Source organism: Bactrocera oleae, chromosome 3 (assembly GCF_042242935.1).
Source record: "Bactrocera oleae isolate idBacOlea1 chromosome 3, idBacOlea1, whole genome shotgun sequence".
Classification (NCBI taxonomy): domain Eukaryota; kingdom Metazoa; phylum Arthropoda; class Insecta; order Diptera; family Tephritidae; genus Bactrocera; species Bactrocera oleae.
In genome coordinates this window covers 36726040-36744636 of record NC_091537.1, presented here as the reverse complement: position 1 = coordinate 36744636, position 18597 = coordinate 36726040, and the positions used below count along the sequence as shown (strand labels likewise).

At 35.0% G+C, this 18597-nt stretch overlaps 1 protein-coding gene across 1 annotated transcript in view; it reads left to right on the top strand.

The window, feature by feature from the left end:
• Positions 1 to 18597, top strand: part of ninaC (STKc_myosinIII_N_like and MYSc_Myo21 domain-containing protein ninaC) — a 40154-nt gene that overhangs the window by 7472 nt on the left and 14085 nt on the right. Inside the window, exons 4-14 of the mRNA XM_014240824.3 lie at positions 9926 to 10206; positions 10270 to 10548; positions 10604 to 10992; positions 11055 to 11301; positions 11814 to 12115; positions 13973 to 14123; positions 16901 to 17042; positions 17105 to 17379; positions 17470 to 17756; positions 18000 to 18149; positions 18215 to 18315. Coding sequence (XP_014096299.2) covers positions 9926 to 10206; positions 10270 to 10548; positions 10604 to 10992; positions 11055 to 11301; positions 11814 to 12115; positions 13973 to 14123; positions 16901 to 17042; positions 17105 to 17379; positions 17470 to 17756; positions 18000 to 18149; positions 18215 to 18315 — 2604 coding nt within the window. The remainder of the gene's footprint in view (positions 1 to 9925; positions 10207 to 10269; positions 10549 to 10603; positions 10993 to 11054; positions 11302 to 11813; positions 12116 to 13972; positions 14124 to 16900; positions 17043 to 17104; positions 17380 to 17469; positions 17757 to 17999; positions 18150 to 18214; positions 18316 to 18597) is intronic.

Here is an 18597-nt window from a genome sequence, read left to right as displayed (position 1 = left end):
CAGATCTTGCACATCAAAATGCATTTTATTTATTTGTGGCTTAAGTCGCGGAATATAGAACTCTTGGCAGACTATATGTTGCATTAGGCGCTGTTCTGCGTAGAGCATAAGTAAGTGGATATAACTGAGGAGTAAAGTGGCAGGTTGAAACTTCTTCGGTGTGTTTAGAGGGTGGCGTTCATTATACGTGAGGCTTAAATTGGCAATCCAACCATTCGCACGAAGCAGACCTTTCGTGTCTAGGAATGGGTTAAGAACAAAGAGTGAACTCTTTTTGTCAATGGGTTTTAATTCTCTTAATAGTGTTATATCGCGGCTGAAATAGCCCATTTGAGTTGTTGCGATTAGAGCGACCTTTGCCTTTCGCAATTCTGGGTGCGTCAATGTATCACATTGGGGGTACTCTGAGGGAACTCCCTTAATTTTTATTTTAAACCGCTTTATGAACTTTAACATATAGGCGATTTTTCTGAGGGCTCGGGAGAACGATGAAAATCGCTCAAGGATGCCAGTATCCTACACTGCTGTGTGAAAGGAGTCGAATTTTCGACTTTCTGGGGCTTTTATATTGCGCATGGGCGATTGGGGCCAAGAATCGGGAGATTCTGTTAAGCATCGGGGACCATTCCACCAGAGCGTGGTGGTGGTAGGGTGCAGCGGTTTGCACCCTATTATACCTAGATCAGCTGGATTGTCAGCCCCAGGTGGCTGATCCTACTAGGTCAAGTATTTGAGAAGTTCGATTAGAAATGTACGTCTTCCATGCTTGTGGTGGTTTTTCCAGCCAGGCAAGAAAAATTTCAGAATCGGACCAGAGATACAATCTATGTTTCTTCATGTTTAAATGGGTCTGCACCATGGAAGCTAATTTTGCGAGTAGTAGCGCGCCACAGAGCTCAAGTCGAGGTAGACTTTTTAAAAGGAGCCACCTTTGCTTTTGCTACTAATAAGTGGCTTGTGGTCGCGGTATCGCTTTGTGTGCGCACATAGATAGTGGCACAGTATGCCTTCGCAGAGTCATCACAGAAGCCGTTTAATTCAACTTTGTGTTCGGGGAAATAGTCGTGGGACTTGTATCTGGGAAATATCTTCCAGAATGTTTGCGAACTGGGACCATTTTTCTAAGCGAAGCCATAATTCTTGTATCAAGATTTTCGCTTGTATCATAATGGGCGAAAGCCATCCTGCGGATCGAAAAGTTTTGCCACAGAGGATGAAATTTGGCGTTTTGTTCTGGCGGATAATGCAGATATTGACTCTGTAGTGTATGAAAACTGGTCAGATATCGCATGCCATTGATTCCCCAGAGTCTCTGTTGTAATTTCCTTTTCGAATTTGAGGAAATTAGTGTCCGATTTTCTAGATTTTCTTAAGGTATGTCCTTTAAGATATTAGGGTGGTTCGCCGTTATCTTTTTTAACTTAAACCCTGCGGTTATGAAGGCGTGTGTCACTTGTGCTAGTGGCTCGTATACTTGTGAAATGCTGTGGGTTCCAGACAGGATATCGTCTACATACGTTTGAGTTTTTAATACTTCGGTTGCCAGAGGAAATACTGACTTTGTGTTTTCAGCCAATTCGTGGAGTGTTCGAATAGTTAAATATGGAGCTCAGTTGACGCTAAAGGTAACTGTTTTTAGTTTATAGTCGCGTAGTGGACTATTGGGAGATTTTCGGGAAACATTTCGCTGAAAATCTTGGTCGTCTTTATGTACGACTATTTTTCGATACATTTTCTCAACATCCCCATTGAATACGTATTTGAATATACGCCAATTTAATATGAGGAGCAGGAGCGGCTTTACTACCGCGTAATAAGGCAGGTAGAATGAGTAGTATTTGCCATTTATGATTTTTTCGCCTGCGCTTACTTCCTCCATGTGGTCTAAATGGAGGTAGTCTTCTAAAAATCCATCGTATTCTGGCTTAAGCTCACATCCTAAGTAAGTTGTTTTCCATACTTATAAATAGCTGTATTGCAGAGGCGCGAAAGTGACCTAAGGCGAGTGTGTTAGGAAATTGTTGTTTTAGTGGTAGTCGTAAGACGTACTGACCATTATCTGATCTAGTAGTTGTGGCTTCATAAAAGTCTTCACAATACTGATCTTCTGAGGTTGTAATTGATATAGGGGGAGCTCTTTTAACTCCCAAAATTTCTTTTATTGTGAATTTAGGTATTCGTTTGAGATTTCCTCAACTTGAGTGGTCATGGTGACAGCTGGTTCGGAAACTAGTAAACTTAGGGTCCAACCAAAAATAGTTTATGCCAGAAGTGTATTTGAAATTTTCTCAATACCTTCGAGTATTATCTGTGGTTTGAGATCGCTGCCTAATAGAAGATCTATTTGAGCAAGAGTGTTGCAATTGGGATCTGCTAGCTTTAGGTAAGAAACCTTTTGCCAATGCTTGCTATTTATGTGCTAGCTTGGAAGCATGTTTGTTAGTTGCGGTAACACAGTAGCTTCTGCTTTAATGCGCTTTGGAGGAAATTAGGGTAATGGGACAGTTTTTGTTTGAGTTTTGGACTACTTTTCCACCCATTTCCGTGATTTCAAAATTGGCTAGTTTTGTTGACAGTTGTAGCCTGTTTTGTGCCCCAGGCGCTATAAAAGATCGTTGTGATCCTTGAGATCTATTGAAGCTTCTATTTAGGTTGTGTTGAACTATTGTTCTAACTATTTTTTTTGTCTATCCTTTCTGCGATTTCGTATTGGGTAGTTAAGAAATGTTTCATATGTTGCCACCTGGGGCATACTTTTGGGTGGTTTATGTAAACGGCTGTAAACATGTCCCGGAAGGACGGCCATTGTTCATAACCACAATGAAAAATTTCTGTGTCACATGCGGGCACCTTGAGATGGATGCCTGAACTTACCTCTTGACTTTGTATTTGTGGCAGCTCTACTCTCGGATATGGAGTAGGTGTAATTGCTTTAATTAATTTTAATTGATCCAAAATCATTACCTTTGTTCGAACTGGTCTAAGCAGTTTTCGTACTTGGCGTAGATCTGAGAGAATTCTTCTGAATCGGCGAAAATGAAAATCGAGTGCAGTATCGTATTAGACTGTCGCTCTCAGCAATGAATTTAGAGTATGTAATGTCTTTACCCCTATTTTGCCTTGTAGCACCTTGCTTTGAGCGTGTAGGCTCTGCAGGTGTACATGGACTTTTTTCGTCAGAAATCATCTTGGGTACTTTTAACAACTGAGATATTTTCAATTCTTTTAAGTCTGAGCTCATTTAAAAAGGTATGCCGAAATAAATTAAAATATTTTCAATGTATGAAATATATTATATGTATATGTTTGATAACTCTTTTAAGAAAAGAAGATTTTTTTTTTTGAAAAAATTAATAAATCAATGACTTTTTTAAACTCGTATGAGTAACTGAACTCTTTTAAGATAATAAGAGTTTTTATTTCCAATTAAATTAATATATAATATTACTTGTATTTCGTGCGTGTATTTCGTGCGTGTATTTCGTAGCGGATCAGCTTATACATAAGTACTTGTCGTTATGCGCAATTGAGAGCTCGTCTTAGAGATCAATGTACTTTTTACATATGTATGTACAAGTATGTAATATATGCTTTAATATGTTTTGCGCAATCCTGCTTGTTTTTGTTGGTCAAAGAACAAGGGGTATTGGGAATATGTGCCAATGTGGACTTAGAAAATTATATGTATATGCAATCCTACTTGTTTTTGTTTAACAAAGAACAAGGGGTATTGCGGAATATTTGCCAATGTAGACTTTGAAACGAAATACGTATGTATATTTGTGTACCTGAGCCCGTATGTGTGTATAAATGCGCGTGTATATATGTACGCAGTGCGAAACGACCGGGAAAAGGAGAATAATTTACCGCAGGTATTCTCCTAAAATGTATGTATATATGTATGTATATCACGTAATATTATATAATATATTTGTGCGGAATATATCTGTGTATAGCAATTATTAGTAATATATGTATGTTTGTATGTTTTCATATATATTTACTTTAATATTGCAAACAGAGGTTTTCTCCTAATATAGCATGTATGTTAAATATTAAATATGTAAATGTATGTATCATAAATTGGATTGGCCTTTATGTATGGACAAGTATGTTTAAATTTATCTTGTAAGTATTCGCCTTTTTTGTTTTTTTCAATTGCCTTTGCTTATTTTAAGCAAACCTGCTTATACTTGATAAAGTATAGGGGATATTGCCGAAAATAGGTGCAAGTAATTACTTGAATTGTTTTGTTGTAGAGATAATTTTGTGTGTTTAAACGCAACGATAAGCAGTTAGGCAATCAAGAGTTCGTTATATATTTGGAAATATATTTTTTATCTATCTGTTAGCGGTATTTCGGTTTTTACCGGAGAATAATCCGAAATATAGAAACAGTTTGGTAACCGCTCTTTTTTGTTATTGTTTTTATTAAGACGGATTTATGTAATAATTAAATCGCAAAAGCATAAATTTTAACATACATATATTGTTAAAAAAAATATAAATACTAAAGGGAATCGATACGGGATCAGTGGCGTGTATGGAGGGGGGAGGCGTAACTCATCTAGCCAGGTACTATGTCAGTAATGTGTGAACATTGCTTGGCATTGAAAATTAGTAACGAATCGAAAGACATGTGTTACTTACAAGGAGGGGCAAATTAGAAGAAATTCTCCCTCCACCTCAACCACTTCACTCTCTTCTTACGGGTGGTCATCAGAAATCCAAACAATTCATGTGCAATATACGCCGTTATAATAGCGAATTTCAAATGACCTCTTAGCTTACAATATCCTTTGATTCTATGTCGTAGAGAAAATGCTAATGCCATTAATATTTCTTAAGTTGACCCTATCGGTGGTACACCTCTGCGTAAAAAAGTGTCATGTATGAACTACTATTGTTTCCGTTTAATGACAAGACGTAACAATTTCAACACTTTGCTTAGAAATGGTATGGTAACAAACCAATACTTGGTAGATCAATATGCGAAAATTGAATCTGAGAGATTGGTCTATATCCGTAATAATCAAACTAAATTGAGAGCCGAAAATTACGTTCATCTTCTTGATGCTTTACAGGCGAATGAACACCGCAACGGCATTGGGCAGTTGGTTATACTACCTTCATCATTTACAGGTAGACCTCGATATTTAAAACCTAATTTATTTAAAAATTGGGCGGAAATCAAAGAAAATATTAACACCAATTTAACTCCACAAGACAGATACGATATAGTTAACAGAGTCTTCCATTTAATAGTACAGAAAAAATCCTGCACCTTATTAACAAGTCTCATATATTCAGTCCGTCGAGCTGTCATATGTACATAATAGAATGGCATAAACGTGGCTTCTCTATGTATGCGAGATTCAAAATGAAGTAAACAATTTCCGAAGTCGTTCCAAACTCAAACAAGTACTAGCGATGACGGATATCCCAAATATCGTCAACGATCGCCAGAACAGGGTAGACAAAATCCTAAAGTCCAAAACTATGATATTAATAACCGATGGATCGTTTCCTATAATCCGTCCTTATTGAGAATTTTTGATGCCCACATCAACGTAAAGTTGTGCAAAATCAATTCAATATGTTACTAAGTACATTAATAAAGGCAGTGATCGAACCACTTTCAGCATACAATCACCAAATGAATTGTAAAATATCAGTGTGGACATTACATCTACAGCTCTAAAGCTGTATGGAGGATTTTATCATTTGAAGTGCACGACCGGGATCCCACAATTGTCCACCTTGCAGTTCATTTAGAAAACGGACAAAGGGTATATTTCACTGAGAACAATATACAAGAAGTTGTTAAAAACCCGCGGGATACAACATTGACAGCATTCTTCAAGTTATGTGCTCAAGATGATTTCGCGAAAATACTGACATATGCCAGAGTTCCAAGTTAGTATACATGGAACCAGAGTTCTAAATCTTTTCAACGGCGAAAACAAGGTACTGAGGTTTATGGTTTCCCCGGAGTAAAAAAAACGGATGCTCTTGGCATCTTCGTGATTCATCCCAACATCAGCGAATGCTTTTATCTGATAATGTTACTGCATATTGTATAAGGCCCGACATCCTTCGCACACCTAAGAACTGTACACGGTGTTTTTTACAATACTTATAAAGCAGCATGCAAATCTATAGAGGAAGACAATTCTCACGGGGAAAATACATTACCAGAAGCAGCTGTTTGTAGCTCAGCTATATCATTAAGACATTTATTTGCCGTCATAGTAGAGTTTTGTCAAGTTACTGATTCTGTTAATCTATGAAATAAATTTCAAGAAAATATGGCCAGTAATAGTTTGGGACAATGGCCGATTTGCGCAATAAAAATTCACCTATGGGTGGATGTACAAGTCTGTTCTCGGGAGATTTCTGTCAAATCCTACCAGTTGTGACTCGAGGAACACCTGCTGACGAAATTAATGCTTTCCTAAACCTTTGGCCACATGTCAATAAATTAGAGCTTAAAACTAATATGAGGGTTTCGTCATCTTCATGTGAGAACAGACTATTTCCAGAGATGCTGCTAAAAGTTGGCAATGGAGAGTTAACACAAAGTGAGAAGAGGATTAACCTAGAAAACCTTTATGTTTAGATAGAAAACATCCAAGAGTTAGTCAAAAATGTCTATCCTGATATTGATAACATAAGTTATAAGACAATATCTTTCTTTAAAGTAAGGCGATTCCGTCACCAACTAACGAACAAGTAGATAAGATAAGGTGTAATGGCACGCTTTTGCTGGTAAAATCAGCGAAACCTTTCATAATACTCACAGGATGTGGTACCGGAGAAGATGTATTGATTCCCCGAATCCCTCTGATACCATCGGATTTACCCTTCCAATTTAAACGTTTACAGATTCAGGTAAAGACATCTTTTGCAATGCTTAAATTTGAAAGTTGACTGTTTTTCGTATGGCCAACTGTATGTCGCTCTTTCAAGAGAATCCTCTAGAGAAAACATGTTTGTAGTGTCTAATGACAAGAAAGCTGTGAACGTTGCATATAAAGACATTCTGGTATATATTAATTGTTGTAAAAATAAAATAATAAGGTAAAAATGTAAAAAATAAATAAGTAAAAATATAGGGTATGAATTTAGATATTCCAATGATAGCAGAAAATATTCATGGTATAGGGAAAGAGGAATAGTTTTACCCCAAATTTAACACGTGCGGACCACGGGCAGTAATGAATAAATCAAAGCTACTGGATTGATTTTAATCATTTTTTCAGTAATGGACATAGGTTATATATTTTATACCTGTGCGAAGCCGGCCGCTATGTTTATACTCTTGCAACCTGTTGCTACAGAGTATAATACTTTTGTTCACCTAACGGTTGTTTGTATCACCTAAAACTAATCGAGTTAGATATAGGGTTATATATAATATATATAAATGATCAGGATGAAGAGACGAGTTGAAATCCGAGTGACTGTCTGTCCGTCCGTCTATCCGTCCGTGCAAGCTGTAACTTGAGTAAAAATTGAGATGTCTTTCTGAAACTTGGTAGACATGTTTCTGGGTACCGTAAGACGGTTGGTATTGCAGATGGACGTAATCGGACCACTGCCACGCCCACAAAACGACATTAATCAAAAACAAATAAATTACCATAACTAAGCTCCGCAATAAGATATAAGACTGTTATTTGGTACGCAGGATCACATTAGGTAGGGGCATCTGTAGTTAAATTTTTTTTTAAAGTAGGCGTGGTCCCGCCTCTAATAGGTTTAATGGGCATATCTCCTAAACCGCTAATGCTATAATAACAAAATTCACTAGAAGCAATTATTTTTAGCACTTCTATTGACAGATTGTGTGAAAACAGTTGAAATCAGTTGGCAACTCCGCCCACTCCCTATATAACGGTACTGTTAAAAACTACTAAAAGCGCGATAAATCAAGCACTAAACACGCCAGAGACACTAAATTTTATCTCTGGGATGGTATGAGATGACTTTATAGGAACCGCGTTCAAAATTAGACTGTGGTCGTGGCACCGCCCACTTTTAGGTGAAAACCCATATCTTGGGATCTGCTTAACCGATTTCAACCAAATTCGGTATAACGTTTGTATAACGTTCTTTTTATATTTCTATGTCATATAACACCATTTTCAATTCCATCTGATTCTTTCACTTTCCGCTATGCATATTAAGCAACAATGATTATATCGGGGTAAAACTTTGCGTGAATAATACGTTTAAAGTGTGCCACCTTGTGACCAAAAATTGTCTAAATCGAACCAAAACTGTTTAAGCCCCTAAGTACTAAAAATATATGGACCCCAGTGCCTATAGTTGACCTTCTACCGAAAATATCAGTCAGATTCCACAAAGAAATCGCAAACGAGTATACCATTTGACTTTGCGAGAGTATAAAATGTTCGGTTACATCCGAACTTAGCCCTTCCTTACTTTTTATATACGTTCACAGTTTTTCTGCAGTGTATTTAGTATCAGCATTGCACCCGTGCGAAGCCGGGGCGGGTCGCTAGTTAGCAACAAATCCTATATTTAAGAGAATTCAAAGAAAGATTTTGTAAATATTCTTTATTTCTTATACATTTTTACAGTATGTATTTGCTATTGTTAGCGAATAGTCGCAAGCAACAACAAAAACAGTTGGCTGATGAATGGTTTTTATATTTTTAAATGAAACGAAATGTTTTCTCTTGTTCATGAATGTTTTATAACGATGTTCATTGCACCCGAAAAACTAATAGTCTTCAAACTTTCACACATTAGTCGCCTTTTCCATATACAACTTACTCACCTAACGACAAGGTGCCTACGGCTGACTTTATATCGAAAATATGGATATAAAATATGGTATGATTATGGTAAAAAATCTTAATGAAATTAAGTGAATATATATTTATGATTATAATGTGCCAAATTGCTAAGGAGTAATACAATCTGTCCCATACTTCTGCCCAGCGTCTCTATACCCAGTATAGCGGTTTTCGACATTCCACTTGATTTTATAACATATCTACCATATATTTCAGTCAATATGTGTGATGTTTTAATGAAGTTTAGCTGAAATTTTTCCACGATCCCAACATATTTTTTTACGGTAAATCCTATACCTCAGGAACTTATTAAAATGGGCGAAGTCGACTTGCTAATACAAAAAATAGTTGCAAACAGACCATAGATTTTCAATTCTCCACATACAGAACATGTGGTTCCTAAAGCTGGGTTTTTTTTACCGAAAATGTCAGTAAAACTCTGAGGTATATTATTGAATATAAGGGAGAATATTTTCCTGATAATAGCGTTCGCCGAGTCAAAATAGGGTAAAATCACGTCAATATTAACATTATGCCAGGTATATGTGGCTACATATCCTAATCATTACTTGGATTACTTTCTTTAATATAAACATATCGGACAAGCAAAGGTAGTCATGGAACTAAGAAAGTAGTTAATAAGATACCAAATTCTCTTGTAAACCATTCGGATTCTTCAGATAATGCATGTTAAACTCTTATGCAACGTTTTTTAATATACAGTTTTGCAAGATCTGAAAGTATTTTTCGACTTTGAGCATTACAAATTATAAGTTTAATTTGTTTCTTTCATGTTTTTCGTTATTTTTTCCAGTTTTTATTTTTTTGCTTGATTCTCTAATATCTCTTTCATTCTTGTTTGTCGTTATTTTTTTAGTTTTTGTAGTATATTATATTTAAAAGGTAAGTATTAATATTAAATAGACATGTACGAGTATGCAAAGAAAATAATTTTAATCGCTTATGTTAGTATGAAGAATTCGTCTCTAACATATTGAACCAAGTCACCCGCAATAGTTGTGTACATTGCTAGTAAATAACTAATATTTATTTATTTTAAATATCTATTTACTAGTATATTTTAATTTTGAAATATTTAGAGGACGCTGAGATTTCCTCTAGGGCAGATGTCTGGGCGCTAGGGATAACTACAATTGAATTAGCTGATGGCCAACCACCTTTTGCCGATATGCATCCCACACGGGTTATGTTTCAAATAGTGCGTAACCCTCCGCCGACTTTATTACGGCCAACTAATTGGTCACAACAAATCAATGATTTTGTATCGGAGTGTTTGGAGAAAAATGTGGAGAATAGGCCAATGATGGTTGAAATGATTGAACATCCATTTCTGAACGAATTGTTCGACAATGATGAAGAAGTAAGCAAATTAATATTGCCGTCATATTAAAGTAATAAATTTATTCAATGCTTTACCACCTAGATGCAAGCAGATCTTCGCGAACTATTAGTTTTTTGTAGAGATGCTCCACCTATATACAAGGAACCTGAAATATTTGTTGACAGAGGTTATATAAAACGATTCGGAGGAAAACCGGAACGTATGCACCCAGAAGATTTGGCTGCAATTGAAAATCCAACAGACGAAATGATTTTAGAGTCACTACGAAACCGCATGGAGCTCGGTGGATCTTATAGTTTTATCGGTGACGTTTTATTATCATTAAATTCAAACGATTTGCAAACAGACTTTGATGAAGAGGTAAGAACTTATTATATGAAACTAGTATGTAATAAAAATATTAAACCATTTTCAGTTCCACAGTAAATATAAATTTAAATCGCGTTCGCAAAACTCTCCCCACATTTTTGCCGTTGCTGATATTGCTTATCAAGATATGATACACCACAAAGAACCACAACACGTTGTATTTTCAGGGGAGAGCTTTTCTGGTAAATCAACCAACGTACGTCTGCTCATAAATCATTTATGTTACCTCGGAGCTGGTAATCGAGGAGCTACCGTAAGAGTAGAAAATTCTATAGAAGCAATTCAAATGTTGGTCAACGCAGGTACACCTATTAACAATGAGTCCACACGTTGTGTGCTGCAGTACTTCCTAACCTTTGGTCAGACAGGGAAACTTAGTGGTGCTGTGTTTAATATGTATATGTTAGAGAAGCTTCGAGTTTCCACTACTGACATGTAAGATTATTTTTTAAACAAATGTTCAGCTATTAGAAATCAGCTTTTATTATGCTTTGTAGGAACCAACACAACTTTCATATCTTTTACTATTTCTACGATTTTATGAATAGTGAAAGTCTACTAAAAGAGTATCATTTAAAAAGTGAGCGTGGATATCGGTATCTGCGCATTCCAGCAGAAATGCAATCCACTAAATTGAAATACCATCGCGATGATCCTATTAACAATGTTGAACATTACAAACGCTTCGAGAGCATTTTGCAAGATCTTGATTTTAATCACAAACAACTAGAAACATTGCGCAAGGTAAATTCATGCATATGTAAACATATAGTAATAACAGTCTTTTCAACTTTTATCCAAAATGAATATAATTTCTATATTTGGGGACAAAAATGCAAAATAATGTAACATAATTTTTCATAAGTTTATAGGAAAAGGAAACAATGATATAGTAATCAATATACTCATAGTAAAAAAAAATTTCAATTTTTGGTCTTAATGAGCTATATCTGATAGCAAAAGTTGTAATATTATGTAGAGAATCGCAATAAAAAAAAACTCTATTTCAAAATTTTTGATGATGCGTTATTTTGCATTTTAGGTAACGAAATGGTACATTAATTAAGTTTCTAGACAATTTTATCTAGTTCAAATTTTAAAAGAAAGTCCAATAATTGAATTAAATTGGTTATTCGAAACCTTAACATTTTCATAAAATAAAACCTAAACTAAAAGGGCAAGTGCTACAAATTAGTAAAAATTCCATAAATCATTTTATAAACTATAAGTATACATGTACACAAATAACTTAACAGGTTCTTGCTGCTATTTTAAATATTGGCAACATTCGATTTCGTTCTTCTGGTAAATATGCAGAAGTGGAAAATACCGAAATGGTTACTCGCATAGCGGAATTATTGCGAGTAGACGAGAAAAAATATATGTGGTCATTAACAAATTTTATTATGGTTAAAGGCGGCATAGCAGAGAGACGTCAATACAGTACTGAAGAAGCACGTGATGCCAGGGATGCTGTGGCATCGACAATATATTGTCGGCTCGTCGATTGGATAATTAATAAGATAAATATGAATTTATCATTTCCTCGTGCTGTCTTGTAAGTACAACAGTAAATAATATATATTCCATTTGAATTGCTATTCCAGTTTAATACGTACGTATATCACCGTCGATACCAAATTAAAGATAATATTTAACGGATATTCCAAGATGAAAAAAATTTTACCGAACAAAGTATCAGTAAACTTATATTATTTGCTTATTTTCAAAACAGAAACTTGCTTTTGAAATAATCTTATAAGATATGTATTTGTACAAGACAGATATAGTTCATCATTATTCTTAGCTACTGCAAGGATATTCTGAATTTTTTTAACTGTTTCGGAATCAGTAATACAAGTATAACAAATGATGGTGGAAGAAACTAAATTCGCTGGTAATGTTGCATTTTAAATGTTTTTGCCATGGGAAGCATACGAGAATACGAGTACTAACGTGGTGCAATCTGCGATTATTTTCTCACCCAATTACATTATTTATAATATAATGCGTGTAAATAATTTTGTTATACATGTGGGCCGATATACATATATATGTATAAGTATACGGTATAAAGTCAACTAGAATAACGAAAACGTACCTTATATGAGCGGATATGGTATGTATCGATCCCATTTTATTGATTTATAGCATGAGACCGCATTATTATCAGAAAAATATACCTACTTAATTTCTTTAAAATATCTTACATTTTTGATTTAAAGTGCGCTCTGGGCGCATACTTATTCGGTTGCAGGGGCTGGAAATATCTTAGTCCGATTTCATAAATTTTAGGTTATAGCTGCCAAAGCTTTCAGAAACGGTTTCACTCCAATCTCTTCATTGGCTTGAAAGAATCTGATGGACTTTACAGTTGTATAATTAGAGAGGTAGGTGTGGTTGCAGGCCGATTTCACCTATTTTTAAAACGAAATTTGGGGATGCTACGTTATATTAGGCGTGTTATATTTGACGGTCATAAGCTAATAACTAAATCGTTGACAAATAAAACACACTTAGCTTATTTCATATTTTCGAATTGTGTTGGAAATGCGTGCAAGAACAGTCAGCTGATATTGATTTTTTTTTCAAAATGTCTGACATGAAGGGAAGATTAGTTTGAATTTTTAAATTTGTAAATAAATCATTAATGTACCTTTCAAATAAATCGATTTTGTTTATTTGAGGTCAAGAATACAAAAAACTGAAAACAAAAGTTTTAATTGTCTTATTTTTAACCCAAATCCCATCTACAAGAATCTGTATGTTTGGTTTATTTACATTTTCATTTGTCAAAGTAAAGTTTTTCAGTATTGCCACGACCTTTTTTTAGCAAAAACCCAAATATTGTGGACGAAAAAAAATAATCACCTGACAATGCCTCTAGTTTAACATACAAGCTAAGATAACTTTTGATAATACTTATAGTTGTATTGGCTGAGTCTTCCATACAAAATAAGCTAATAGCTTAACGTGCTGGTCAAATAAAACACGCCTATTATACACCAAATGTGGTTAAGTAGTTGTCAGGCTATGGGACTTCATTTAGAAGTGGGCGTGCCACCGCCATTAGCCAATTTGTATACCGATTCACATAAAACCCCATTAAAGTTTCTCTGTTAATGTTTTTCGTTAAACATTTATCGCTCATTATGGTTGTGTGGTTTTCATGTGGTAGTTATGGAGAATGGTCTGATATTGCTCATTTGTAAACCAACCTCCTCCTCATTTGCAGTGTCCAACAGACATCCAGCAATCAATTTGTCTCGTCTTCCTCATCATTTGGAGCCTATCTCAATTAGCTTTAGATGTTACAAACAACCGTTTGTTGAACAAAACTATTATACTCTGTGCAACAAGTTGTAATTTTCAGATACATTTCTTTATATATGAATTATTATTTTTATTTAACTAGTGGTGACACTAACGCCGTCGTTGTGCATGATATGTTTGGATTTGAATGTTTTCATAGAAATGGTTTAGAACAGCTGATGATAAATACTTTGAATGAGCAAATGCAGTATCACTATAATCAACGAATTTTTGTAAACGAAATGCTCGAAATGGTAAGTACATATACCCTACATTATAACTCAATAAAATTCGCTAGAACTTTGGTAAATCTTAAGTTTACTAGGATTGAAATTATCCTTACTAAGCATTTAGATAATATTACCTATGTATGATATCATTGGCCCCACAAATTGGTCTCGGCTGAGATCGACGTTCAATCGGTCGAATATTTTTTTATTGATAGTTTTGCCATGTTTAAGTTGACATTGAGTTGATGTGAAAAAACACAACCAAAGTATCGAAGTTCATTATATTAGGAATATGAGGTTTACACCAAGAAATTAATCGCAAAAATATTAATATAATTTTATAACTTTTAAGAAAACTTATCCATTTAGCTTCATTAAAACATCCCACATTTTAACCAACCTAAACGGTTTGAAGCCAGATGGAAAGTCGGAAATCACTATATAGGATAATTTCACAAATATATAAATATAAACATATAAGTGAACTAAAGTCAGCCGGACGTTTTAAAATCCTGAATATCAGTTATATTGGGGTTAAGGCACTAAAATAACTCCCACATTGGCCGATATATGTGGTAACGGGGTTTTTTTTCGAGGTATAGAACTTTAAGTTTTCATTACTGTTCAAGATGGCGACCGATTTAACAGCTGTCAAGTGATTGATTCTCAGTTTGGATTGGCTATTCATCATGAATAGACTCATGCCTGAACAACGCTTGCAAATAGTGCAATTTTATTTCGAAAACAATGGTTCTGTGCGGAATACGTATCGCGCCCTACGTACATTTTATGATGAAGCGCATTTCTGGTTCAATGGCTACGTTAAACAAACCAAACTGCCGCATTTGGAGTGAAGCTAATCCTCAAGTGTATGTCGAAACACAGAATCCAGAAAAACTGACTGTTTGGTGCGCTTTATGGCCTGGTGAAATCATTGGTGCGCACTTCTTCAAAAACGATGACGGCCAGAACGTTACAGTCAATGGTAATCGGTATAGAGCCATGATTACTAACTTTTTCGTTCCTGAATAGAACAACCATGATGTCCAGGAGCTGTGGTTCCAACAAGACGGCGCAACATGTCACAAGGCTCGTAACACAATCGATTTATTGAAAGACACGTTTGGTGACCGCCTAATTTCACGTTTGGACATGTGAATTGGCCTCTAAGGTTTTGTGATTTAACACCGCTAGACTACTTTCTGTGGGGTTATGTAAAGTCATTGGTCCATGCGCATAAGCCACAAACGCTTAAGCATTTGGAAAACGGTCATATGCCAGAAATTATATTTAAAATGTAATGCCACAAGATTGGCTCTTGTATAAATAAAATTCATGTCAATGGAATAATCCATCATTGTTTTATTGCAATTTAAAGTTCTATAGCTTTAAAATATATAGCTCTAATATACCCGTTATAAAGTCAACTGGAAGTTCGAAAATCCTTATATTAGGTATATGGTGGAATTATTGACCCAATTCAACCTATTTTTAACACAGGGGTATTTTATTATTATTATATTTTCAATAACATATCTTCCAGATTGTACGATAGTTTCGGCAAAAAGTCAGCCATACGCACTGGGGTCCACATATTCGGTATGTGGGGACTTGAACACTTATGGTCCGATTTTGGCAATTTTTAGACTCGATATGGCATACTTCAAAGGCACTATATGTGCAAAGTTTTTCCGAATATATTCATTGGTGCTTGATTTGTATACTGGAAAGTGTAAGAATCATATAGAATTTAAAATTGTAGTATCGTCAGGATAATGTAATTTACCGAATTTGGTTGAAATTTGAACTCTGGCTCCTATAACACCCTCAGGTTTCATCCTGGGTGTAAATTCTAATGTCTCTGATTCATTTAGCTTTAGTGGTTTAGGGGTTAAAAAGTTGGTTATCATCGATCTATACCGCTCTCCATTGACAGTAACGGTGTCACCAGCTTCATTTCGGAACAAGTACGGACCGATGATTCCACCAGACCAAAAACCACACCGAAATGTCAATTAAGGTGAATGTAATGTTTGTTCATGAATAATTTGTGGATTTTCTTCGCACCAGAATCGACACTTTTGTTTATTTACCGCACCACTCAGATGAAAATGAGCCTCATCAGAGAAGATGATTCTCTTAAAAAAATCGTTATCGTTTTTAAGTTGTTCCAAGACAAAATCAGCAAATTCACGACGTTTATGGTGGTTCAAGGCTTCAGTATTTGGGTGATTTATATTTATTATACGGATGCAAGCCCAAATCCTTTCTCCAAATCCGCCAGGTTGTGATTTGAGACAATCCCAATCCTTGAGACTTAAGTTGCAATTGGAGAATGATTATTTTAATAATTAAATTGAATAATTTGTAAACGTTGTTCTTGCGTATATCTTTGCATGTTGAAAAAGTAAACTTGCTGAAGACAATAAAAAAAATTACTGATCATGACATATTGAAAATGGTCGAAACGACACTTAGAAATCATATCATCCCTATTGGATAACCTTATTGTACGAATTAATAACTAAAAAGGTATACGATGCAAAAAAGAATACATAAATTTGTAGAAAATAGTTTGGATCGAAATATTACTTAATTGGATATATCAGCTTCGCTATCCTAAAAGTCCTATCATCTTATATTATACTGCTTTATTTTCCCCCAATTAGTGAAAATGCAAGCAATGGCAAATTTCGACCGTATTTCTTTATCTTACAACAAAAAATTATCATCCCGTTTTATTTAAAACAACTCTTTAAAAACTATACTGTCTTACGTTTAATTTAATTTTTTTTATTTAGGAAGCAGATGATATACCCACGGACAATTTGAATTTCTATGACAACAAGACGGCTCTTGATAATTTGTTGACAAAACCAGATGGGCTCTTTTACATAATAGATGATGCTTCCCGAACCAGTCAAGACCAAGATCTTATTATGGGTGAGTTTAGACACATGTACATATGCGTATTTGTCTTTTATTAAACTAAACATATGTTGCAGACCGTGTTGTAGAAAAGCATAGTCAATTCGTTAAGAAGCACACAGCTACCGAAATATCAGTCGCGCACTACACCGGGCGAATAATATATGATACACGGGCCTTCACAGATATCAACCGTGACTTTGTGCCTCCAGAAATGATCGAATCTTTTCGATCTTCGATGGATGAAAATATAATGATGATGTTTACGAATCAACTAACAAAAGCAGGCAACTTGACAATGCCATTTGAAAGTGTACAACATAAACCAGAAGATTCTCAAAGAAAATCTTATGTATGTATTACTGTAGCAGTACACAAGTAGGCTGTAGTTTATGTCTGTATTTTATTTTACTAAATACCTATAACAAAATATTTTTCGCAGCCACTAAATACTTTATCAGCCGGCTGTATTTCCCAAGTTAATAACCTGCGAACTTTGGCCGCAAATTTTCGCTTCACTTGTTTAGCTCTCCTCAAAACTTTGACACTTAATAATAATTTGGGCGTACACTTTGTTCGGTGCATAAGAGCGGACTTGGAATATAAGCCGCGAGCGTTTCATAGTGATATGGTTCAACAACAAATGAAGGCTCTTGGGGTATTGGATACAGTGATCGGCCGACAACGAGGCTACTCTTGTCGGATCACATTTCAAGAGTTTCTTAGACGGTTTGTACATGTTAAACAATGGTGAAATTAGAATATTAATTAGAAATATGTTAATAAATACACTATAGTTAACACGGTCAATAACAAGGTTTACGGAAACATAAAAGATAAAATAAATAAATATAAACTCACGATTAGATATATATGTATATAATACCTTTTGGCAATTAACAATACCCTAGAAATACAAATCACAAACTCCAAATCGGTGTAGCTTATTTCTCACTCAATTTTCGTCCGCAGTTATCAATTTTTAGCATTCGATTTTGATGAAACTGTGGATATTACCAAAGAAAACTGTCGTCTATTATTGATTCGTTTAAAAATGGAAGGCTGGGCTATTGGAAAAACTAAAGTATTCTTACGATATTATAATGACGAATTTTTGGCAAGGTATAAAACTTTAGTTGACACTTTATACACGTAATTGCTTCATATCATGATTTTTATCTTTATAGATTGTACGAAGTTCAAGTGAAAAAAGTGATTAAAGTTCAGTCAATGATGAGAGCGTTGCTAGCACGAAAGCGAATGAAAGGGGGCAAGGATCCCAAAAAAGGTAATAATAAATAAATAAGGGAGGACTAATTTAGGGTTCAGCCGAACATTTTATACCATTCGTAAAAACGAATAACGTAGAAACGTTTCCAACAATTTTGTTTGCACGAAATTGTAATCGATTACAATCAACCTGAAGGACGGAAATTATTATTATGTTTGCCGCAGTTTGTATTACGATTCACCTGCAACCTAGTGTATGTGGAAAATTTTTATACTTCTGGCGTTTTTGTATAAAAAGTTATGGCAATTTTAGTAGTTGAAATATAATATAATAGTTGAA